Raw genomic sequence first — 26,537 nt, 5'->3', positions numbered from 1 at the left:
ATTCTTTGCTGTTATTTCAGTCAACTTTAATGTTTTCCCTTAGTTTTTGTCTCTTCAGAAAAAACACATGGGTTGTTATACTAATAAGTATTAGTAGTATATCATAATTATCATTATCATACTAGTAATAGAATACTAGTTCTATTACTAGTACCATTACTACTAGTAGTGGTATTATTTGCAAATCCTGAACCTTTTTTTGTACATAGTTAGAATTTTTGTTAGAATTTTATTCAATTTTATTCTGATAATGCAAAATGTTCTTATATTTAACCTTGACCTGTAGTCATGTTTGTTGTAAGAATGTAAGATTTTTTTTTTCTTTTTTAAATTTACAATAAAATGTACAACAAGTTACATAAACAGTAACTAAAAGAACGATGAGGCTTAAGGAAGATAAAAGAGCAAAAATTACAAACAGGAAAAGGTTAAAAATACGAAAAGGTTAAATACAGCAAATTAGGGTAGATTACATGAGAAATTCTTTACAAATTGAAGTAGTCTTTAAAGCTTTACTATCGGTACAGTACTTCAGAGAATACAAATATGAAGAAACAGGCACAAAAAGCATTCAATTTGCAGCTGTGGATATTACATTTAGCTAAAATTAATATTAAGTTTCTAACAAAGACTTTATTTTTGTGGAGTGTTTAAACAGAAAAAGCCACATAATATAGTTTTAAAGTTAAACGATACATCTATTTACATTATTTTTTAGTTATAAAAACATATCTTTCCAAAATATTTGAATATAAGAGCAGTCCCAGAAAAGATGAGTGATGGTTTCCTCAGAATTGTGACAAAATGAACATAGAGGGTATACATTTGGGTGATATTTAAATATTTTACTATTAACAGGATAACATCTATGGAGAATTTTTAGACACTTCTCGGATCTTATTAGTTATTAAGTATTTCTTCAGCAATAACCAAACATCTTTCCAGAAAATATCATTAAACATATTGTCCCCAAAAAATGTAGAAGCTGGTTTGCTTATATGAGCTCTTATTATTAGTTCTCTAATACATTTATTAGTTTTTCTACTTAAAAATGGGTCAGACCAGAGTTACCAATGAATAATTGTTCTGTTAAGTAATCAGTATGGTGTTGAACAGAAGGTGACAATAACATTTTCACCCCGCGAATCCTGAACCATATTCATGTATATGTCCTGGATTACGTCAGATTCGCGCAATAGAAAACCGAGCTGTGATTGGTTGAAAATAAACACCATACGAAATACAGGAAGTCACTCTGGAAAACGCCGGAAGACGACAGGCAGGCTTGGTGAAAGCTAAGTTGAAGTATTCTGAAGTTGGACTATGGCGCTTGGAGATTGTTGGAAGCAGCTGTCCTGGTTTTATTACCAGTACCTGCTAGTGACAGCGCTGTACATGCTGGAGCCCTGGGAGAGGACGGTGTTCAGTATCCTTTTCCGTGTCACAATGACTCAAACTTGCTGCTAGTGGCTAGCGGAAGCTAACCTTAGCGTTAGGCTAAGTGATAATTTGACACAACTTGAGCTGAATTGGCTTTGAGGTTCACATCAAGTCAGTAATAAATGTAAACTACACGAGTTTATTATTAATAGGGGTTTCTTCTATGTATTTAAGTAGGAAAGTAAGTTTACTTCTTCCTATTATTGTCACCTGGGAATCAAAAGGGTTTTAATTCCCAGCCCTTACTCTGTCCTGAGAATCTCCACCAGCGTTCTCTGAATACAGAGCTTGTTTATAGTTGAAACTGGTGGAAACTCTTCCTGTTGAGTGACAAACGTAGTTTTTCATTAACCTGGCCCGTTTAAATAAAAACGAGAAGAGGAATGAAGGTTTCGGGTTTAACTGATGGATCTGTCATTGCGTCACTGCTTCGTTTTGACGGGACATGACTAATTAATTTAGCGTTTCTCAACCGGGACGTTGAGAGGATGACGGGGGGGGGGCTGACATTATTTTGGGGGGCGTTTGCTTGAAAGTAAAGTTTACACCAAAGATGCACAACAATACCAGTTTAAACTTTGAACAATTTGCAAAAAACTGTTGCAATGGAAATTTCGTTGAATTCTGTTCAATGACAATAAATGCTATCTATCTATCTATCTATCTATCTATCTATCTATCTATCTATCTATCTATCTATCTATCTATCTATCTATCTATCTATCTATCTATCTATCTATCTATCTATCTATCTATCTTATGTTATTTCTGCCATATTGTTAGTAACTATATGTGGCCCGTTTTGTCATTTTGTCATTTGTCATACTTTTGCGCGGCATTTTCAGTTGTTTTTGTGAGACTAGCAAGAGGCGTATTCGAAAATGGCACAGAACAAGAAGAAATGCCATCAGTTTGATTGAATACCTTGATTATGGGTTCATACCTTTACCAATACACCTACAACTTCCACAGTGTTTACTATGTGTACAAGTTTTTTCCAAATGAGGCAATGAAGCCATCACAACTCAAGGAGCATCTTACGAAGATCCACGGGGAGAAGGCTGACAAGGCCTTCTTTCAGACTTTTAAAGAGCAGCAGGGTTGGAGAAGCATCACCAGTCTCTTTACCAGGAAAATGAACCAGTCTGATAGTGGGCCAGTGGCGTCCTATAACATCTCTCTGCTAATAGCCAAATGTGGGCAGCCATACACAGTTGGAGAAAAATTGGTGCTCCCTGCCATCAGAGAGGTAATCTCTACTGTGCTGGAGCGGGACCCCATGCAGGTGCTGAAATCCATACCACTCAGCAATTACATCGTAGCACGCAGAATTAATAAAATGGGTGCGGATACGGAGGAGCAGCTGTGTGCCATTTTAAGGGATTCTCCGCTCACCCTTCAGGATGAGACGACCACTCCCAACAACAATGCTTTAAAGCCCCCAGCAGTGAGGACATGGCTGAAGAGTTTTTGTTTTCAAAATATCTGAAAACGGACACAAAGGGTCAGACCATTTTCAATGCCCTTTATGGCTATTTACAGGAAAATAGCCTGTAACAAATATCCTGGCATGCGCCACTGACGATGCCCCCTCGAAGGTTGGCAGGTATCACGGCTTCACTGCTCTTCTTAAGGAGCAGGTCCTGAAGGTGCTGACAGTCCTTTGCATCCTGCACCACCACAACCTTGTGGCCAAATGTAATAGTCCACCCCTCAATGAGTCCCTCAATATCGCAGTCAAGGCAGTTAACAAAATAAAAGCCCACGCCCTAAATGACAGACTGTTCCGACTGCTATGCCAGGAGAATGATGAGATTTTTGAGCGTCGTCTTCTCCTCACAAATGTGCGCTGGCTCTCAAGGGGAAACTGCCTTGTTCTTTTTTGTAGTCTGTTTGAAGGCAAACAGACTACCTTCATACAGACTACAGAAACATCGTGGAGTTTCTGGAGTCGATTGGTTCAGCTCTGGGGGAACAGGTGACTTCCAGCCACTGCGACATCATGTACCTCGCAGACTTCTTTGAAAAAATGAACAAAGTCACGTTAAAGCTCCAAGGAAATGGCGTTACTCTTGTCCAGTGCAAAGCAGTGGACAAGTCTCATCTCCAGGCTGTATCTGTACAACAGAGCATAGGCAGGAGGCAGTTAGCTAATTTCCCATAGTTGATAAAGTTGGTTATTATAATTGATTATGCTTATTTAATTTCGATGAATTATTGCATTGCTAATAATAATAATAGCCTAATCATTACAGGTGTCTGAGGAGCTTACCGATGACCGCCTCTTCATTTATGTGGAACACCTGAAAACGGTTCGGGCCGATCTGAAAATGCACTTCTGGGATCTCCTGGATCTTGAAGTTCCCATGTGGGTGGTCCTGCCCTTTCAGGCGGACGTGGTCGACTGCGATATTGTCATCCAGGAGCATCTTGTTGATGTTCAGTGCGACATTGAGGCCCAAGCTATTTTTCGCACCTTTGGCTGGGGTAGCATGTGGACCAAATGTGCCACACGTTATCCCACTTTTTGGGAGAAGGCCAGGCTGCTTCTTCTTGCTTTCCCGACCACATATCTCGTGGAGCAGGGATTCAGCCAGGTCCTCCACATGCAGTCCAAGTACCGAAATCGTTTGAACTTGGCAACTTCTGGTGCACTATGGCTGAAACTTAGTTCTCTGCAACCCGCAATAAAGAAACTGGCTGAAAAACACCAGGTACAGGGTTCCCATTAGTTTTTCAAATGAATTTCCTTTGAAAATCAGCCTAAAAATCCTACTTCGTTCTCTGTTCCCAAGTGGCAGATTCTTTTAAGTTGGGATAATTATTCTGTTCATTGTTTGGCATTTCTGATTGGCTGTTATTTAATTAATATATGAATGGTAGATTGCTGGCTGTTTCTGATTGGTTCCTGTTTATTATAGTTAATTAAAGTTTGAATTGAAATTTCTAGCCATTCTGATTGGCTGAAGTTAGACATATCTAATTTAAGTTAAATTTCGGCTGCTTTTTTTTAGAAAAATTACTGGATACATAGACAGATGAACTCAACAACAAACGTATTTACTCATTTTAGTCTGTTCCTTCAACCATCAGGTTTGAGCAAAGTGTTATTCTGTCCTTTCATCTTTCCAGAGTTTTATGAAGCTGAAATCATTCGTTGAACTGTGGGGGACGTCTGTGCTGCTGCTACATATTTTGCATTGAGATGCTATTTCAGGCTTGAATAGATTCACTGAGAGGCTAACTCCTTCAACACAGCTTAAACACAACAATAGTCTTTCTCAGCGTCGCATCAGATCGGTTTTTGAAGCAGAAATGGATCAAAACAAGCTGCTTCATTATCTACCGCTACAAAGAGTAGATGATCGCTTCCCCGTCGCCTGAATACCGCAACTAGGAATAATGGAATAGGACTCTGGTTCTATTTTGTGGGTTTTCTTCTCTCTGAACTTAAGAGGGACGACCGGGGGCATTCGTATTGCACCGCTAGAGGTGAAATTCTTGGACCGGCGCAAGACGGTAGATGTAGATGTCGCATGTGTGTCTGATTTATGGGTGTATCAGAAGCACACAAATATGGAGGTCCCAGCTCTGGTATGTTTTAAAAGAAAGAGAAAGTGAATAACTGCACTAAAATCTTTGTAATTAATCACAATTAACATGTTAATGTCCCGGCCCAAATAGAAACACAACCAATTTTTTGATCTTCTTCTTCCTCTAAAATAGTGTGGATGCCATGCATTGACCTTTAACCCTCACCATAATTTTTGTCTCTACAAGGAATCTCTGCAGTGTAATTGTTATTTTATGATGTGATGCTGCTAATAACTCTGTAATCCCTTGCAGCAGAAATAGTCTTTTCCCACTAGGAAGTTCTACCTTAATCTCTGCCTGTCAGACTCTCTGCTGATCTCAGTGGCTGCCATGGCCATCTACACCGGCTACGTCTTCATGCCACAGCACATCATGGCCATCCTCCACTACTTTGAGGTTGTCCAGTGAGCCGTCTCCTCTGGCGTTCCACTAGTCCAGCCCGTCGTCCATCCCCCTACCACATCCTCCAACAACTCTCCGCTTTTCTGTGCTTGGATACATGTCCCTGTTTGAGGTCGGACTGTCACAGAACTTCTCTCCTCATGGAATCCAGATCAAAAGTGGAAGCTGGGAACGCTGTTCTGGAGGCCATGTAAGAATACATCCAACCGCTGTGAGGGCGGACATTGTAAGCAGTGTTTTACTTGGAGAAGTGCTTTTTTTCAGCTTTTTCACCTTGACTCAAGTGCACTTTACTGTTGGAGTGATGTGTAATTTGTTGGACTGTACTTTGCTTTTGCTATCCTCTAGTTGAATTAACTCCTGTAGTTGTTTGACTGGCTGAGCAGGATGAGATCTTTAGATCTGGAGCTTTCCATCTCGTGTGACGAAGCTCAGCATTCCTCCAACCTGATCTGGACAATTAAACCATATGCAGCATAAAGCCTCTACAGGGAGAGCCTGGTTAGCTCTGTTGCAGCTAGTTAACAGCAAGCAGTTTTTTCACTATGAAACATGATGCTGTAGTTCTCTTTATGGCACACAGTCCTTAATATAGATTTTTTTTTATCTTCTGTCTTTTCTTTTAAACTCATTATGTTTAGTTATATTTTATCTTTAGATTTGGGTGAGTTTTTTATTTTATAATTTTATTTAATTTTTTTGGAACTAATAGAGTAGATTGTTGCCATACTCTGCATCCCAAAATTATAGTTCTTCACTTATTGAGTATAAAGAAACAATCTGCAAAAGTTTTAACATTTTTCTGTCCATCATGACTTTTCTGATTCTTAACTTCAAATCTATAAAAGTACAACAAATATCTGTAAAATTAATTCCACTAACCACTACTTTGAGGAATTCTAGCTCTAGAGTGAAGCTCTTTCCAAATGAGTTATAAACTGTAAAAAGCTGACAAATTCTTTTACAGACGGTAGATCTAGGAAATGTGTTGCAATGAAATGATTGTGAAAATCTGATTGTCAAGAACAAAAACATCTCTGAATTTCCTGTAACTCAAGATATGTGTTTTAATAGATACTTTCTATTTATGTTTGACATGTAAAAAAATGTTAACCCTCCTGTGGTCTATTGAACCCCACAAGCTTTTGACCCAGTACACTGCACTTTGACCCAGGGTCACTGCGGTCCGGTGGGGTTGCAGTGACCCTGTGTGCGCTTCCCCGTTGTCTGTCACGGCAAGACCGCAGGAGGGTTAAACAATTCAAGGTTTAGGTTGTTTGTCAGTTTTCCTTTGTTGTTCATTCCAGAGATTTAACTGTGGTTTTCGTATTTGTTTAATCTCTGAAATGCTCTAACCAATCCTCAGGCATCATTGTGAGCAGCAGTTACCTCCATCCCTGTTTTAATTGTTCTGTTTTCTGGTGTCGGAGGATGTTTTTGTGGTTAAATTGCAAAATTGGACCAGAATTGGTTTCTGAGAGCCAAAGTTTGTGAGAATTTGGAGTCTATTCTCAGTCCAGTGCAACTCCTTATATGTGATCTCAGTAACAATCTGTTCCTCCAGCTTGGCACTTGACCAACACATCAGGAAGGATTTATTGGACTGTCAAAAGGAAGGTTCAGTGGGAAAGAAAATCAGTCAAAATAAGGCCTTATCTAATTAAGTCTAAGCTAATTTGTCCTTATAACGAAATATCGGATATCCTTTTTATATTTTGGTTGCATTTATTAGCAACATAAACTCCCACTGCCACAGCTAACACTTTCTCCTGCTAAAATATGTACTTTTCTTGAATGTATATATTCTTGTAAACATATTTGTAAAGTTTTGTAGTCAGATAATTTGACATGAGATGTTTTGGTGAAGACATTGTAATACCGTTCTATATATCTGAAATGATTAAAGTTATACTTGTTTTACCTACTTTTGGTTTTCATGTTTAAAGTTTTGTCTTGTAAGATGGCTTTTAGTCAAATCTGGAACATTTATGTGTTTATTGATTGAAAATTTCAAACATATTTTCTTGCATTTTCAGACAATGGAAGAAAATGATTTATTTTAGTTCAATCATGAATGACACACAGACCCCATAACTAAGGTGGTGTTAGCTAGTTCAGAAAACTATAAAGTAGACAAAATGAATGATGGTGATGGATCACACATACAAAGATACACAATAATAAAGGGAATTTTTCCTCATGTAGCATACTAAGTATGTTACATGCATACTAGTTTTTCTATAATAAACTGAATTGAATGAAATTGCTGATTAGTTAGCAAGCAATTGTACAAATACAACATTGGGGTAAAAAAACTAGATACTGGTATATCAATAGTATAAACTTGTGTTTGGTTCACAAAGTATACATTACTGTCAGTCACAGCCCATCAGAACCAAATATTTCAATGAAATTGCATAGAAAATGAATGTGGGTCATGACCCACTTTTGGAAACTAGGTGTTTGTAATTCGAAATGTAAATGTAATCAAATGTATTAAAGGAGGTAAGATTGAAATTTAAGTTGCACAATGCCAATAACCAATTTCTTGAGAAATAAGTGGAATAGTGAAATAATCCAAACGTTGTGTCAAAAACATAGTAAGAAAGCGACCTCACCCAGTCATTTTTGACCGCATGTAGGGGTTAGAAAGTGCTGAATAAAATGCATTCCACACTTTTTGAATTATATTTGTGAAACATCATCAATTTCTTTCTACTTCACAGCTATGTTCTACTCTGTGTTGCTCTTACACTACAAAATCACTACATTTTTGGTAAAGTTTTTGGCTGCAAGAAGATGAAATACTACAAAGTTTAAATGCCTTTGCAAACAACTAAATTTATTCCGTGACTTTGCGCAGTAATCGGTGTTTCTTACGGTCTCTGCTAGTCAAATAAATAGCAAGGAATCGACACGCAACTTCTGTCTATTATATCAGTTCTGTTTGAACTGACTGATTAATAACTGACTTGATTACTTAGTTCAGAGTGTTGTTAGAAGTTTATTATGCCCATGTCTAATGCTAATGCCCATAATTTCCTAAGTGTGCTATATTGTTCAGCTTTAGCAACAGTTAGTTTCCCTGCGCGTGGCGAAGATCACGTTCACTGCTAACAGGAGGAACTAACTGTGCTCGTGAAGTCGCGAGGGCTACATGTTCTCCACGTTGTTCTCAATGGCGCCGGGTACGCCCAGTGCGCGAGCACGTCGAAAACAGCTCGTATTGTCATTTAACCCTGAACTGCTATAAACAGTAGAACATATGTTCAGCTTCACTGCTGACGGGAGGAGAACCCACAACCTCTGAAATGCTGCGCGTCTGACTTTACATGAAAGGCTCCCGAGTCCCGATTACTTTACCCAAAACATACTTTTAATAAGAAATGTGACGTCACATGTTGTCATTAAAGCCAGTGACCCCCCTCTCCTGCCTCGGTTCCTCAGCTCCAGTTCTACACAGCGAACATCACATCCAGCACGTCCCACACCGCTCTCACATTCAGCACACACATTCTCTGTGTGAAGCAGCGAGAACAACAGCGGAACATGTGGAACCTGCTTTTCAAAATAAAGCCCTAGTATCACTGTTGATACTAGGGCAACATATCATATATACAGATATGTTGGTTTAGTTCCATGATGAATTGTTGTCATGTAATAAAAACAGCTCAAACACTGATACAAACAGTAGGATTGGTGGCTAAATGTGTGAAAGCTGAAATGTGTTCTTCCTTCACTGTTAGCTCATCTGCAGAACAGGACGAGTCCAAACAGTGGAAAGGATCATCAGGACTGAGCTTTCCTCAATACAGGATTTGTACAGTTCTATGGTCAAGAAAAGGGCAGCCAACATCTCTGCAGACCCCACACATCCTGGACATGAACTGTTTAGACCTGAGTGCTGTTTGGAAAAAGCATCCAGCAGAGAGACAGCTTCTTCCACCATAATGTCTCATATTGATACCTTGCAAATGTGCACTAATTCAACATTGTCTCCCTCTTTTTGTTAAAACACTGTATATAGAAAGAAACGAAATATTTAATTTTTTATTTAGCCTTTTTTATATATTCATATTTTGAAATGTTTACAGTGAGGCTAACAGCTAGCATCATTTAGATTATGAGCCCTGATTATGATACCTATCTTCATCTACTTGTTGCAAAAGCTGGATTCTGAAGATTGCTGAGCTATTTCTTTCTTTCATTTTTTTATTAATTAAAAGTTTTCTCTGATTTAAAAGAAGAGGGGGGAAACTGTATATCAGTATGCCCATCTTTGGATGTTCTTTTTTTTAGCATTTCTTTTTTCTAGTTGCTTATCTGCTGTTGGAATGTAATTACTCTACTGTGAAACAAACAAATGAATATTTTGATGCTATTCCTTTGTTTTCTATACAATGGAACATTACATGCATGTAATGTACATTGATTAGTACATTACATGCATAGAAGACTGTATGGTAGGAGAAGTACGTAATGTCATTTTGAGATTTAAAGCTGACATTTTATTTTGAAGTGCTACCGGAAGAAGTATGTTGGCAAAGTGGCTGCCTCTGCAACTTTCAGCGTTTATAACGGCCCTGTGGTTCCCTGAGCTGTGAAACGTTTTCTGACAGCAGATCAACAGGGAACATCTGTGCTTCCACTCAGTCTCAGCTGAGTCTCTGACAGCTGTCCGCACACGCAACTTTTCTCTCTCCGTTTGTAAAATTTAGCTGAACTTTTTAAACACTCTACCTCAGTTCAAGTCCGCCCGTCAAAATGCCCTTTATTGAGAACGTGTCGTACACGGACTTGGAGCGCCTGGCTCTGGAGCGGCTCATTCCGGCTCTGCTGTCCCACGGCTTCTGCTACGTGGACGGTCTCCTCGGGGATCTGGCCGGAAGCGCCGTGTTGGACCAGGTGGTGGAGATGCACCGCTCCGGACAGCTCCAAGACGGCCGGCTGGCCGGCTCTATCCCGGGCGTCAGCCGCAAGAGCATCCGCGGGGATCAGATCGCCTGGGTGAGCGGCTCGGAGCGCGGCTGCGAGGCGATCAGCTTCCTGCTCAATCTGATTGATCGGCTCATCTCCGTGTGCGCCAGCCGCCTGGGAGACAAGGCGATCCGGGAAAGATCTAAGGTAAGGACGCCCCTCCTTAGAAACTTTAAAAACACTGACATCAGCTGCAGTTACATGGTGTTGGCCGCATCACAGCTGCTTTAACTGGAGAACAGTTTGTCCCATAAGTGCTTTTAATGTTTTAAAAAACAAAGGCAATCAAACTTAGATTTTAGAACCTCTGTGTTTCTATCTACTCTTCTACTTGCTTCGCTTCTCAAACCTTCTTCTTTATTTTATACTTGCCTTAAATTAGAGATGCAGCCTCCTGAGAACATCTATTGATTTTATAGATGTCCATTACTTTTCTCTTTTCCACTTGATACAAAATTTTTTATATACATAAGATAATCTCAGGATAACCTGCAGCTAAACAATAAATAAATTATAGGATGCAGATTAAAATCACCAGCCAGGGGATTTTACAAGGACAAGGACAGATTATTTTTTTCTAAAAAGATATTGTTCTTCCTTCTTTCCTTTGAACTGTTGCACAAGCAGATTTAGGTGAAGTAAAATACCACGACATAATTTATTTACATAAGGATGGATTTGCCTGAAAGCATAAAGGATTTTTCTTCATCAGTTGTTTTTCTACTTCAGATCTGATTCGTTCTGGTTTTGCTTCTATTAATATAACAAAAATGTAATGAAAGAAAAAAACTGCAACTATATCTAAATAAAGTTTGTGTATTTTTTGTCTCTAGGTGATCAGAACAAAAATGTACGATTACTTTCTTTGGTTTTGGTTTGCTTTTTGCACGATATGTCGGCACTAACGGCTGATATCAGTCTTTTTTTTTTAAACATATGGTATCAGTCCAATAAATTAAGCATATTTAGTTTCTTTTTGGTACTGGATAGGGAGTGGAGGAGGTTGGTCATGTGACAGTGATAGTGATGCAGCAAAGAATTATGTGGAGTTTAACTGAAGCAAAAATAAACAAAGAAATTGTGACCAGGATTTTTGTCCCAGAGACGAACAGGTAGGGTCCTGAGGTGTGACTCTGCCTCTGGATTGACCTTGTGTTGGACCTCCTGTCAACAAGCTTCCTGAGACAGATCAATCCTGGAATGGTGGCAGAAGAAGCAGCACCTGCCCATAGTCAAGTGTTTGGATGGAGAAACAGTTGACCAAAGTGCCTAAAAAGGATGATAATAAAAGAGAAAAACCCACTGAAAAAGCTACACGAAACATCTTTAGTTCTGACTTCACCGTGTTTCTGTTTGTTTGTCGTCTTAGCAGAGCTGCAGCATCTACAGCAGCATCATTAAACAGGATGCTCCACAGAAGGGGGGCAGAAGAGCTGTCCCCCTTCTGGTGACAGCCATTCATTACATACACATCCCAACTTCAACACACACTTCAGACCTCATTAGTTCTGATTCGTTCAGAATCCAGGGAAGCTTTCTGTCAGAAAAACGATGCACTAAATAAGCAGAAATGTTCAAAGGTTGAAATCCTGCAGTGAATTGTAGTGCCATCAGATATCTGTCTGTAGCTCATCACTGTCTGCACCCAGTGGATGGTAGACTGAGAGTGTTGCTGAGGTCCGAAACGGCCATTATGTCATTGAAAGAGCCACCAGTTCCACAGCATCTTGTCAACACTCTCCTTCCTGACCCCCCGTCAGACAGGCGGGGATAAATGTTCCTGTACACACTGTGTTCTGATCCTTCAGACTAACTGATCAGTAGTTTGTTTGGAAAACTTTCCTGAGTCAGAGTTTAGATAAAACACGATGAAACACCCACTCCCACTGGTGAGGCTCACGGCTTCATCTCTCCGAAGATCTCCCACTCATTCAGATTTTCACTGCCTCACTTCTTCTCAGAACCAATTTAGGCTTGCTCACTCACACAGATTTACAGTAAACTAAACACAAACAAACACACACAACCCCCCCCCCCACACACACACACACACATTCCCAGCATGCCCGCCCATTTCCAGCTCCAGCAGTGTTCAGTAAGGCCTTATCTGACATCTGTTTGGATCAGATGGAACGTTGGGAGGGGGTGTTAAGGGAAACAAGCCTACACACACACTCACACACGCAGTACCTGTTGTAAAATAAACTTTGGAAAGATTATCAACATTTCCTTGGAAAACCATAAACCCCTTTTTGGGGCCCTAGGCAGATTTTCATTGGGGCCCCCCATACACAATGAAAAAGTAATAAATAATAAATATTGCAAATTGCCATCTGAATAAAGGTGCTGATGATACAAGTCTGACACCTTATAGCTGGTTAAAAACATACATATATATAATGGTCTTTACTGTTTTCTTTAGAGGCTGGTTCTAGACCGAATTTAGGGGGGCCTGTGTAGTCAATATTTTTATGGAGTCACTGTCAGGTTTGACACCTATTAAAGACAAGTTGAACAACACAGAAAAGACAAGAGAGTTAGATTCTTTTGTACTCGCGAGGAGAACGGACAGAGATGTGTTTACAGTAACAATCTCCAACCGCTCTGAAACACATTTGTCCGCTCTTCTCTTTTTATTACTTTCAGAGACCCTATCACAGAGAGCACTGCAACTCTAAGGGGTGGGGTCAAAGCATTTTAGTTGCAGTGCTAAATGACAATCACGAACTAAACACATGTTATCTTGCATTAGAACACAGAGTAAAAACAGAACAGGTCGTATATCTTCAAGGCGACGATTCGTCAGCTATCTAACCGCTCAAAGGAAGAAGAAGTCCTGGTGAGCAATGAACCCCGTGAGCACGGTTATCACTGCTTCTCTTCAGGGAGGCCCTCTTGTGAAGACGGAGATAAAGTAGATCAAAACATACAGAAACAGTCTTTATGTTTAAGGAAAAGAAAACAATCATGGAACATCAAATATGAAACACTATTGTTATAAAGGAAACAACAAATATATGATAATATATATTTCACCTAACACACTTAAAAATTAATTAAACAAAAACAGAGCAATATTTCATCATTTAATAATGTGAGCCAAAGAGCCACTTGTGTCTCCAGAGATTCAGGTTGCAGATCTCTGATTTAGTAGATGGAAAGTCTGATCCTATCTGCAGTTAAAAGAGCAGTACTATAATTTTTAATTGTTCTTTAAATGGCCACTTATTTTGGCTAATGCTATTATTTATTAAATATCATCCAAACTCAACATCCTAAGCAAATAAACAAACCACAATAGTCAACTAAAATCACAATAAGAAAATCAATCATAACTAAATCTTCTGTATAATATCGGCCTCAGGAGGTGATTGAGGATGAAGAGACTCTGATTTCTGGTTCTTTAGGTTCTGACGGGTCTGCAGTTCCTCTCCTGATCCATTCTGTCTATCATACAGCAGCACACTGCGCCACGACGGACACATTTATTTGTCTTTCGATGGACACAGTATCCATCCTCTCTGAAATTGTTCAGCTTATAATGCGCGTCTTTTCACTCATGTCTGTATTTTTAAAAGCATTTTTGCTTCTAAGGACATGGAATCGGGTCGAGGACGTTTTAAAAAGACGCGGGTTGATAGCAGCTCACCACGGCTGCGCAGGCAACTGTGATGGCAGCGTCGGTCCGTATCGTTCTGGGGTCCTTTAGCTCCCACCACGACAATGTAGCTGACCTTAATATTTCCTGTGTTTTATTTTGGGCATTATTGTTAAAGTTAGTGTTGATGTGTGTATTATAGGCGTGTCTATTGGACAGTTATGTATCGGTTCAATGTGGGACGCACATTTAACGGCCAAATATGGGACGACTCCGTATTTTACGGGATGAGTGGCAATTCTATTTAGGGGTGCTGAGATGCAGGGCTAGAATCGCCACTGTTTGTTATTATGCTAGCTAGGTGCTCTTGGGGAGAATCTAGCTCCCACACCACCCCCAGCTGGTGTAACGGCCCTAAGCAGTTGCTTAACTCACATATGCCTTGGGCCGCCTCTGTCCAGGAACACAACGTGAACTTAAAGCTCTGCCTTTTCAAACAGAACGATTTGGAGTGAACGGCTCTTTTTTTTGTGCTTCACAAACTGAAGCAGTAGCAGTAGTTTCACTTAAAGGTCACGGCCCAGTGAGAGTCCGTTTGTTGAGGTGTTGGAGGCTGGCACAGAAGCAGTGGAAAGATGTGGAAAGATGTGGGCAGCTGTGCAGACGGCCTGCAGCTCCACGCGCCTCACGTAGCTCTGTCATTAAACCATCAACAGGCTGGACATCAGCCAAACTGCTGCTCAGAGCTTCCCAACCCAACCACCATCCCGGGCTTTCTTTGTAAATAAGATAAGATAACGTTTAAACTTGGAGGCGTTTGGTTTTGAATCTCTTTCTTCAGCTGGGCTCCACTTTCCCTCCTCTGTGTTTCTACATTTTTTTCACTCCACTTGTGTGGCGATGATGATAAAAATGAGAGTACAGCTCATGTGTGCGTACGTGCTTTGGTGCTAGTGAGTAAACAAGCTTGCGTGATCTTCCCGCAGCCAGACTGCGGTGCCGGATCAGTTCACCGGCTCTTTATCAGTGCTGGGGGTTTGTCGTCATCAGCAGCCGAGAGGAGCTGACGTCAAGACAAACAGGACAGAGTTCCACAGTAAATACGTCACTGCAATATCAATGTGTGCAGCAGTGATTTTCCAGAGAACTGCTCAGAAACAATATTTACTAAATTTTTCTATTTCAAGTTGAATGCATGCAATTTCTGCAGGGCAGTAGTTTAGTTGGCCTGTTGGATAGTTTGTCTTCACTGGGTTTATATTTTAGTGGAGATAACAAGGCAGGGAAAGAAGCAAAGACAGGAAAGATATAGAAAAAAGTAGATTAATTGTAATTCGTATCATAATCTTAATGTCCTGCAATTGAATAATTTAGAAGTTTCAATATGTCTTTCTCCACTGAGATTCACACCAGCCCTGTTTCATCATATTTAGTCTAACTCTGGTCTGTTTGTGTACAAAGTATGCTTTATTTCTGGAAGTGTGAATTGTAATCAAACTCTGATGCAGACCACCCCCACTTCAGTTGAAGTGAACATTGTTGCTGTTCAACCAAGCAGTCCAGAGACTGTTCCAAAAGCAGGAAGTGGATTCTAGCCCAGTGCATTCTCTGTAAATACAGTCAAAAAATATGTGTGAGACTATGGCTAGCTGGAGAAATGGCTCGTTTTTTTTGTATTCTTTTTAGCACAAACGAAATAGAAATCCTGACAGGGCACAAAGTATCCAGGCAGGCTGGGAGTAAATATTGCTCCATCTTTCATGTTTCTGCTGCCTGTTGCTAAACCCAACATGTCCACATCTTGGAGCTGAGAGGCACAAACACCTTTACCCTGAAGCTCACTAGTGAACTCACTTGGGGGTTGTTTCACTGCTTTCACTGCTTTCACTACTGATAAATAGATCCAGCTATTTGGTGGATCAGCTACTTGTGATCCACCATTTGGTCTTTCTCCACTGAGCTTGTCAACCTCAGTGGAGAAAGACATATTGAAACTTCTAATAGCTGGATCTATTTATCTGGATCAGCTATTTGTGGCATTGACTTTGCTTTGTTTTTAGTTTCTGTGGTAGGAAGTCCACAGTTTGTATTGACTTTTACAGTCTCATATTTGATAATCATATCCTGGTCATAGCCAAGCAAACACTTCCTGCTCAGGTGTAAAGGTCATGGCCAATCAGGACAGGCGAGCAGGGTAAACAATGCTCCTTATCCTCTCTTAAACAAGATTTAACTTGTAGAAAACTAATATTTACAGCTTTGTTCCAACCAGAAGTTCTTATCAGGCTGAAGGAGTTGATGAAATTGTCGTCTGTTGTAACAAAGTGAGAGACGTCTCACTGCTAACGTATACAACATGCTTCTCTTTCTCACTCAAATGCCAGATGTAGAGCGTGTTCACAGCACTGAGGTGGTTGATTTCGAATGGGATCTTTGAGGAAGATTAATGCGTACGTGACCTGGGAGTGAATATTGCCCCAGGATATGAGCTGTAGTTAACCCTCGCATGCCCACGCTTTAATAACTGTTTTCAACACAGCTTATAATTGCAGTGCAAAGTCTAACCCACTTTCCCTCACCCCAAAATACCTCCCATTGACTCCTGAAGTTCACCCCTGTTTCGATTTGTGTTCCTTAAGGACTGGTGGTCCAAACTAGGCCAGTCCTACATAACACTGCTAGAAACGCCCACACACAGACCCACACGTGCAAAGATGAGTAAGCATGTGCACTATTTGTGTACGTGCTGCTGAGGACGTAGGCACACCACTTCATGACACACCCCTGATATGCACCAGAATATTAACAAATAGCTCTGCATGCAGGCGGCTGCACAGGAAGCTTCTGTCATCTGCTGCTGCTGATATTCATCAGCTTCTGAGTTGGTGCTGATGGTGTGAAGTACTCACTGTGAATCATCTTCCTCATTATTTCCATCAATATTCTTTTAGATGGAGACATTTAACACTTTCTGCCATCTAGAATCAACTTTGATGATGTATTCTCTTGGATAACTTGTAATGTCTTCCACTGTTCCGATGCTTCCTATTTATGTGAATCTGTTTGTCTTTAGGCCATGGTGGCATGCTACCCAGGAAATGGGGCAGGCTACGTGAAGCATGTGGACAACCCAAACCATGATGGACGTCGTCTTACCTGCATCTACTACCTGAACAAGAACTGGAACCCAAAGGTGCCACAAGCTCTACTGTCTTCTCTGTTTACGGCCATGATGGCTTGAATACAGCATAATGATGGTGAAATTAAAACATAAAATTTTAAATTGCTCAGCCAATTTAAAATTGGAATCACACCGCCCTTCAGTGACTGTTGCTTAATAGTTTGACGTGTTTGTGCTGACAGGAGCATGGTGGTGTCCTCAGGATCTTTCCAGAAGGAAAACTATACGTGGCTGACATCAAGCCGCTTTTTGACAGGCTCCTCATCTTCTGGTCTGACCGCAGGAACCCACACGAGGTGCAACCCTCCTATTCCACCAGGTAAACCTCAGGAAAAAAGCTCATAGGTCAGACATAGCAACAAATTATTTATTTAAAAAAATCTTACATCTTGAATAGATGGGATCCACTAACCATTTCAGAGACTAACTGCCTCTAAAATGCCTATATCTATAGTTCAAATACTAAATATACCTTAATATGCATAAATACAAACAGTGGAAAGCATCTTGGCAAATTCACAAAAGCTAACATCCATCATACATGGATGATGCCTTATCTCCTTATCTCTGCCTTATCTCCGATCTTGGATGTCAGCAGAAAATGAATGTTGTACCTGGATTGTCAGCTTTGCAAATGCCAGGAAATAATGTTTTAAGTAACATTGCACTATGTACAATAATAAAAAAAATCTGAGAGATGTTGCCACAAACAGGCTGGGCTCCACTGAGCCATTCTTGCAGATTTTATATTTGTAACTTGTCAAAAAGATGCAACCACTGAACTCACTGTTGTATTGGTTTCAGGTATGCCATCACAGTTTGGTACTTTGACTCTGAGGAGCGAGCCCAGGCTAAGAAGCGCTTCAGAGATCTAACAGGTAACAAACAACTCTTTACCTCTACTACTCTTTGTAAAGTTAGTATAAAAAATCATAGTTTCATCTTCAAATATTCGCCTGGTTTAGCTGCTATTTGGCTTGTTCTGTTTTTGACCTTAAAGCTTTCCTTTTCGTTTCAGCTTCCACAGAGCAGCAGGGCAGCAGCTCTAGTTGATGGTGAGGAAACACTGTCACCTGGTGTTTGGAGAGAACATCACACTTTCACTGAGACCCAGCTTTTTAAACAGCTGAATCAACACAGTGGAGGATAAATAGGAAGATGAATTGTAGGATGCATGGACGAGTCTTGTGGTCTCCAATTCTCCGAAATACGAATTTCCGATGCTGCTCTGACCGTGTCAAGGCTGAGACAAAGCTGGCAGGACTGCATCTGATTAACCAGAGGAGCTGTTCTGGACTACTTCCGTTTTTATAAAAAAATGTTTGTGTAACTCCTGCTGAGTGCCCAGTTGAGACTCCAGCCTTGATCTCACAACTTCTGACAGAAAGAGAAAAGTTTGTCAGAAAGCCTGACGAGTTTACATGGACGTGAAAACGGCGAGCCAATGAGGCAAATGATCCAGAGCTTGTTTTTCAACCAGTCTGAAGAAGGTGGCACACATGTATGATGCAGGTTTACAAACTGGGAGAAAAAGACAGTATGTAATGTCTGAGTATAAACTAACCAATGAATGCTGAATTTAGGAAAGTCTTATTAAAACATATGTTGTATCATACCTGACACTTCACTCAAATTTGAACTTTTTTGTGAATTTTTAAAATTTTTTTTACAGATTTCCCTACAACATAAATGGCTTACCAGAGGCAAAATTAAACAAGAAAACCAGTTAGGAAGAGATTGAATTATATCGTATATAATGTAGAGAGTCACTGCATTTCTGAAACACTGTAATGCAGGGAACAAAAACACACATTTGTTTACAAGCCGTTGTGAATTAAAGATTCATGTACTGATCAATTAAACACAATGATGTTTTTGCTGTTTTGTTTGCACTTAACATAAACATTTTGGGAAGGTCACAGAAAGAAATGGCTTACAGAAACTTCCAAAATTACAAATACATGCTTATAATTCATTACAAGTGCACATTCTTGAAATGCAAAAAGAAATGTCGTTCATATCTTGATTTCTGGACTGTTTTTTTTTATCTCTATTGAGCTCCAGTTTAATGAGATAAGGTTTTCCTACAGCTACTATCAATGCTATTTACTAGGATTTAACTTGAAACCTGAAAGTTTGCGAAGTCTGAGATTCCAACAGTAGGAAGTGACAAGGTGTCGCTCTAAAAGGTTCTACTTTGGGGGCCAGGGGCCTACTGTTCCAAAATATTAGGTGTGATAATGAAACATAAAGGTTAAGGTAACAAAACTTTCTTCAGTGCCTCAAAATTGCAACCTACTGGCCATGGATTTAGTCAACAGCTGCTCCATCCCACTGTGGATGGAGCAGCTCCAATTCCTGGACATTTGGCTCTTTTTTTTGGATAATAATCCAGGTTCACACCAGGATACCCAGTTATAGTTTCATGCATATTACCTGCTGGTCCATGGCCTTAGATAAACTAATCCAGACACAAAAGAATCACAAACATTTCCTAAAATAATCTAATCTATTACTGAGCAAAAAAGAAAAAAACGTTTCTGGTCTTTAATTCAAACTATAGGTTTGTATCAGAACATTAATTTTAGATTGGGGAATTGCAATTATTATTATTATTTCTATCAAAAAAGCATTCAAAATACGTAAAGATGTCTTTCTTTAAAATAAAAAAGAAACTTCCCTAGGTGAACGGCTCCTGAATCTGAAGTGTTGTGTGTCCTGGGCTCCACCAGGGGGAAACCTTTAATGATTCTACTGATGCTTTGACAGAATCTGTGTGAAGCTGCCATGGAAGAGAGGAAGAAAACTTCATCCTCCATCAAATTGCTCATGTTATCAAGTTCCAGTCTGAACGTATAATGAAGTTCAAGCATTCTTATATTGATATGGGTGTATGCTTTGACTCAGCAATGCTGAAACATAAAATGTGTCTTTATTTTGAGCTTTCTAGCAGAAAGAAAAAATAAAAAGTAATATTCAGAACTATTCATGGTTCCATCCACTTCTTGTTCTATCAGAAGAAAAGTAATCCCAGAGTGATGCCAGAGTGATTCCATCTATTAGCATGTATGCATTTCATTGAATGGATTGCTGTGTGTTCTGTGTTGTTGTGTCAGACATACATGTTGGAAATATAGTGAAAGTTTTGGTTTAGTTCCATCAGACCAGTGCTGGGAAATTTTATGAAATGTGAATGTTTCAACTTGGCACAGTTCAGACATATGGATAATACATGACATTTTTCAGTTGAATTGGCTAGGTTAAAGGACAAAGATTTCTACATGATTTATCACGTTGTCCTTTCTTAATGACACAAAAAGCAGACATTGTAATCTGGGCGTGTTGACTTTTTACATCCACACTTTAGTGATTCAAAGTCTTAATACTATTTTACCATTAGACTGGTTAAACTAGGAGTATTTCAGACTGATTGTAACTGCCAGTCATAATACATTTGCAGCAGTAACAATATGGCAACCTAAAGTTGTAATAACTGTAGGTGGAAATAATCTGAATAAGATAAAAATCTTCCAGTGTTTGTCCTTCTAAACAATGCGCTGTTTCTGCTCCTGTTGTTCCATTAAACCAGTTCTGTTGTAATTTTACTGACCGAGTTTTCAAAAAAGCATCAATAGCTTCAATAAATTGAATCATGGTTTTCCACAAGCTTACGTTTTACTTATTTGAATAAAAAATAATTGAGTCATTCGGATATTTCTTCTAATTATTTACTTTCCTTCTTCCAGGAGTTCTTGTGAAGTGTCTTCTGACACAACAGCTTCACATCTAGGACACCATGATATGAACCTTTTCTGTTTTTCTGAAGTAGTAATTTTTCTGAAGCAAATTTTCGTCTCAAGATAATGTATTTTTCAGCAAGAGATCATAAAGGTATCCATTAAAAATGTTTTGTGAAAAAGACACATCTTATTTTAAATGTTTATTTTTACATTTTTAATAGCAACAATATTGTTGGTGTATTTGGAGAAACATTTACATATTGTTATACTTTGCAAACTGAGAAAATATCGAATCTTAGCATAGAATTTAATTAACATAAAAGTGAACATTCACAATGAAGAAAGTCGCTTTATTGGCTGTTGTTACACTATTTAGCCTCTGGATGTCACTGTATCTCCACTTTTATGCAGTCTCCATCAGCTCTATGATAATACCTTACAGTTATTATCAAGAACTTGAACATTACAAACTGAATCGGAGTAAATGTGTTTCATACTTCTCTATGTAAAACATACAACTACAGCTTGAAATGCAAATGTTTTAAAACCCTTACGGCCTTTAAAACTGACTTAAATATGTGTTGCTCTGCTAAGTCCTTGGTTTCTGAGTTTTTAAGGTTTAAGTTTCTTATAATCAGTCTGTTTGTGGATCGACCCATCTACTCAGATAGATGCTAATTCACATACATACAGTATATTAATGTGATGCCCATCAGAATCCAGGGCCACCAGGGTCTGGAGGAAATACAGACATGTTGGAAAGACACTCACTGATGACAGCGCTGATGAAGTTCCTGTTATTATTCACAAGCACCAAATACAGCCAACATGGCCCTGAACATATCTGAATCTTGCTGGTGTTTCTCTCAACAGGTTGTTTTAGGGACTGCTGTTGCCTTTCTGGGACATTTGCAATAGTTGGAATTGCAAATGTAAATCATCTTGATTTCTGTGACATAGATGTTTCCCGACTGTACAAAATTCACCAAAGTGAATCAACACAGTGAAGATGTAGAAGAAAAAATATCAGGTTTCAAATGAACACCTGGTGCAATCAGACATCAAGCATTCTATCATGTACTTACCTCCATTCTCTCTTATCCTCAACCCCGTGAGGAGTTTTTTTTTTTTCCAAAAGTAGGTTTATGAGAGGCATCTTTCTGCCGACCATGGATAATGTGTGAAGTGAAATTACAGCAGATCAATGTCAAATATAGATCAATTATGCCAAATGATATTTTTCCAAGATGTTTTGCTTGGAGATCTTTGTGATGAGAATGACAACTTGTGGCCAAATATACAAGACAATGGACTGTCAACTTAAAGTTCTTAATGGAAACTACTTTGAATGTTTTAGGTATAGCATGAGTGTTTCTTATATTAAGTCTTTTATGTAGCACCTAAAAAAAATCTCATTTAGAAAATTTAAAAATCTGTAACATCAGTCATGCTCACACCACCACATAATCATCATCCACTGATGGAAGTGGATCTTTTAATGAAATCCTGAGAACTTCCTGGTGTAGAAGTATATATTGATCCTCAGGTTCAATAATAGTAACTCAAATCTGTAACTTTGAGTGGCAGCATAAGATTATAATTAGATTGCATAAATGTAACCAACAGATTTTTATCTAAAATTAAACTTCACAGTCTTAGTTTGTAGTAGTGATGCTTTTGTATTTAGTTGCACCACCCAATGATACTGTCCTGAATAATTGATCCTCAGCTTATGTTTTTTATTAAAAACCATCACAGTTTACAAGATTATCAGATCTGCACTCAACTCAAAAAAGTCTTGAATAAAATCCATATTGTACTTTGGTGGGTAGTAAACAATCTCACACACAACAGGATATATGAGTTCAGCAACAAGCATGCACAAAAGAGCATCTGTCAAAAGAAGACAAAGTCACTCTAAAAGCTGCATTAACAATCATTTCTGGAGACTGTTGCAATCCCAGCACTATATCTGTTAGAATGTGGGGAGCTGAAGAACGAACAGCCAGAATGAAGGAGCTCTGAGAACCTGCTGCTGTCAATCCACGTTTCTCTCAACATCATCAAATCTAGGAAGTGACTTTGGAAAGAGACATTAGGGATAAAGTTGTATTTGTAAGTGATCTGGAGCTTAGTAGCAAAATCCAAATTGAACACTGGCTATTCTGCTGGGAAGCACCACCAACTGAGCTGAGATTCTCCAACAAGTCCCATGTCTGCACTGAGCAACGAGCCACCAGTCAGATCAGCAGGGGGAAGCCAGCGGTAACAAAGTTCAGGGCGATGGCTTGTGCTCCATGCAGGTACCATGGAGCACATAAAAACAACATATTTAAAATACGAACAAAGCATGTTGATGGACAAAAGCAATACAAAGGGAGTGTGTGGCAGTTTAAAATGAGATAAACATGGTGGGTTAGTGTCCATCGTGGCCTGTTGCCCATTCAGATGAACTCTACTTTAAATTCAGAATCTGACAGTAAAAAATGTATTTATTTAAAATATGTAAACATAAACATTCTTACCTCGTAAAAGGTTAGCCTTCTCACCAATCACGAGTTTGGACTGTTCAGTAGATTTTCATGTTAAAATCAAACATTTAGCTATGCTAACTGTTGATGCACAACACAATATAATTAAATAAATTGAACAAATACATATAAACGCTTTACACAGAAGTCCATGCATGAAACTTACAATTACGGTACCTGGCTGTCACACATGAACTTTCAGCCCCAGTGACACCCAGCAGCACCATTAGAGATCAGCTTTCATCTTCAAAATGTAACGCCCTGGTCTGTCTTCAAAATACTTATACAGCTTTTTATGATGTTTTTACTTCTTCTGCATGTTGGGAATTAGTAGGAGCCCATGTGAAAGTGGAGATGAAAAACAGGCCATGTTTTCATCTCTAACGCTTTGTTTCATCATCTGTCCATCACGGCCTGTGATGAAAGGCTGCTCGTTACGCCTGCGGTGAACGTCTGACGCAGTTGGATCTAAATTCAACATCAGGCCTTCTCACTGAGATGGACAGCCAGAGGTTATTAAAAGGAGTTTCAGGTTGGAGCACCACAACACACACACATGGGCACACACACAGCACTAGCTGTGATCTATGATTCATGTGTGCTCATTTAAAATAGAGTGAAATATTTAAAGTTAGCTGGTTGGCCCTCTGAGGGTCCAATGACTAACCTCTCTCCACTTATTAATGCATGGAGGACGAGATGGAAGAAACGGGAGGCGTTTTAAGCAAAAAGGATATGAAGACAGCCGAGACTGGAGAAGTACTAACTAGACGCAAGATGGAAGAAACAGACACATTAATGATTTCATCGCTTTTTGGTTAGCTCAGTTTATGTTTCACATTAGCCATTTTGAGATTAGAATGAAGGTAGGTTTTATGCAACAAGGTCATAAGAGGTCATCGTCCTTACATTTAGTAACATTTTAGAAAGCTACTCAAAGTTCAATCACAATGTTAACCCACAAGGTTTAGCAAAAACTAAATGTTTGATGACTGACTTATCTTATATATCTTGTCTGGGCTGTTTCAGAAACCTAAGACAAGGCTGTGCTTTTGTTTGTTCATGTTTAACCCAACCAGGATTTGTTTAAACATGTTAAACTTAACGTGCTAACAGCAGAGGCTTTTTACATCCTCCTCAGCAGGAGGTTTGAGGACCTTCCATGTCAGATGGAGATGTGGACAAGTTAATGGCAGATGTAAACAGGTGCTTTCCAAACCTGCAGTAGAACATGCTAAGGTTATCTAGCAAATTAGATTCTGCTCAGGGATTAAAGGGGGTGGGGGTGCCCCCTTTAATTAGCGATGTCTTTCAGACCATTCCAAACGCTTCAAGCTTCTTGCTGTAGCTTCTCGGTCAGTTCTTGGGGACTGCATTGGAACTGCGTAACATCCTCAGATATGAAGTTGCGCATAGTTTAATGTTGTTGTGAACACAAAAGGTCTTTGTCACACATGTTCTCACAAAAATAGTTGTAAGAAGTCACAGGTTCTGCAAAGCTCATTCAGGTTAGTGGCAGAAGCTTCAAAAACACTCAGCATAGACCTAGCTCTTGCTTTGACTATTCCATTCACTCCCCTATGGTCTAAAACACAGGGATATTTGAATTTCTGCCAATAGGTTGGAATGAGATAAAGGCAGTGATGATCAGAAAGTCACAAAACGACCCTGCAGACAGCCAGATATGCATCTTTGAAAGCCGGTTTTTACTCCTGCTGGGACATGTGACGCTGTCTGTAGTATAGGAGTTCATTGGAGAGGTTTGCACTATTTAAATCCTAAAGAACACTGATGAGAGATTCTGGGTGTTTTTTTCTCCATGCCTTTTATCAGTTTAGTAAACTATTTTCCAGCATCTATGCAAACCTTGACCAGAACAAACAAAAGCTCCATCTGTGAATGAAAAGATTTACAGGCTGTAAAAGTCACACAAGTCAATCATTTCTGTAAAGTCACAGTCAACCAGAGCAAAAGGCAAAAAGTGAAGCACCTCTGGATTGCCATCCGTCAAAATTAGAAATAGTTCTATTTTTGGAATCAATCTTCAAAGATCACATGAGTCCAACAGGAAAATCCACAAGCACAATGTCTGCATTTTCAAAAAGATTGACCAAGACAGACTATATTTACATTGTCATGTTAGTGGATATATGAATATATTTATACATAAATGATGTCAGCATGCATTTATGACCATGCAAACACACAAAATGTGGATTTAAATTTGAAACCTATTTAGTCAAGTTCTCTTGCTCGAGGCAAAGTACAAGTATCGGTCAACGCAGAAGAAGCAATGAACTGAAAAAGTTTTTATCGTATGAACTCTCATTTCTCACACTTGCTTATTGCAACTTTTGGGCTTCACAGCGGAGCGAAGCCACATCCAGAGTAAGAGGTACAGGTTTAATTGGATGGTATAATCCATTACTTAGTACCTCTAGGTACCTCCTACAGGTACTAGGAAGTATCTCTGTATTTCCTAGTTACTGGCTGCTGGCTGTGAAACCCATATAAGAGAATTTGAGGTGCTGTTTGAAGATGTAAGGTTGTAAATGTGAACCCAGTGTAAAACAGCTCCCCACATTACCTTAAGGACAAAGTTCCACTTGCCTTGCTGATCACAAACATCAATCAGAAAACATGAAGGAGAAAGGAGAGAAAACAAACCTGCATCTCAGTGAGTTAAAGCGTTAATAGTCTGGTGAGGAGTGAGATGGCTAAATGTGGAACAGAAGAAATGATGCAATCTGGTAACCAATTTAATAGAACCTTTTATTATGAATATGGCACCTGCAAGATGGTCAAAACTGGGTTACAGAAAGACAACCATGTATGTGACGTTCTTCTGAACAGATGAGAACCTAGTAAACTTAAAAAGGAACATAGCTATAAAAAATGAAATATGTACATTTTTTGATTTGCAGCGTTATTTATGATAAATGAAAATGTAATTTCAAAGTAAGATAAAAATAAGCTAGGCACTCACAGTTAGCATCAGTTTGTCATGAGGTTTGGACTCCTTTACAAGGGAAATAAAAATATACACAAAAAATACAAACCATGGTAGCATAGTT

General features: G+C 39.3%; 2 protein-coding genes across 2 annotated transcripts; both read left to right on the top strand.

Moving 5' to 3' along the window:
- The first annotated feature begins 1,238 nt into the window (after positions 1 to 1,238).
- Positions 1,239 to 7,361, top strand: sptssa (serine palmitoyltransferase small subunit A). The gene is made up of 2 exons (XM_005811540.2): positions 1,239 to 1,426; positions 5,339 to 7,361. Exons 1-2 carry the CDS (start codon positions 1,324 to 1,326, stop codon positions 5,440 to 5,442), a joined length of 207 nt encoding a protein of 68 aa, XP_005811597.1. The 5' UTR covers positions 1,239 to 1,323; the 3' UTR covers positions 5,443 to 7,361.
- Positions 7,362 to 10,014: 2,653 nt separating this feature from the next.
- On the top strand, positions 10,015 to 19,054 carry egln3 (egl-9 family hypoxia inducible factor 3). Its single transcript, XM_005811541.2, has 5 exons — positions 10,015 to 10,560; positions 17,085 to 17,204; positions 17,375 to 17,511; positions 17,997 to 18,070; positions 18,211 to 19,054. The coding sequence occupies exons 1-5, from the start codon at positions 10,201 to 10,203 to the stop codon at positions 18,243 to 18,245; spliced, it is 726 nt and encodes a 241-aa protein (XP_005811598.1). The 5' UTR covers positions 10,015 to 10,200; the 3' UTR covers positions 18,246 to 19,054.
- The last annotated feature ends 7,483 nt before the right edge of the window (positions 19,055 to 26,537 follow it).

This window comes from Xiphophorus maculatus, chromosome 19, assembly GCF_002775205.1.
Source record: "Xiphophorus maculatus strain JP 163 A chromosome 19, X_maculatus-5.0-male, whole genome shotgun sequence".
In the NCBI taxonomy this organism is placed as follows: Eukaryota; Metazoa; Chordata; class Actinopteri; order Cyprinodontiformes; family Poeciliidae; genus Xiphophorus; species Xiphophorus maculatus.
The sequence above is the reverse complement of the archived record's forward strand: the minus strand, read 5'-3'. Positions and strand labels throughout refer to the sequence as shown.

Excerpts from the sequence above, each read along its gene's own strand:
- egln3 (XM_005811541.2), top strand. The coding sequence starts at position 10,201 with ATGCCCTTTATTGAGAACGTGTCGTACACGGACTTGGAGCGCCTGGCT. Across the intron at positions 17,205-17,374 it reads ACAAGAACTGGAACCCAAAG|GAGCATGGTGGTGTCCTCAG; the intron begins GTGCCACAAGCT and ends TTGTGCTGACAG. Across the intron at positions 18,071-18,210 it reads GCGCTTCAGAGATCTAACAG|CTTCCACAGAGCAGCAGGGC; the intron begins GTAACAAACAAC and ends TTTTCGTTTCAG.
- sptssa (XM_005811540.2), top strand. The coding sequence starts at position 1,324 with ATGGCGCTTGGAGATTGTTGGAAGCAGCTGTCCTGGTTTTATTACCAG. Across the intron at positions 1,427-5,338 it reads CTGGGAGAGGACGGTGTTCA|ACTCTCTGCTGATCTCAGTG; the intron begins GTATCCTTTTCC and ends TCTGCCTGTCAG.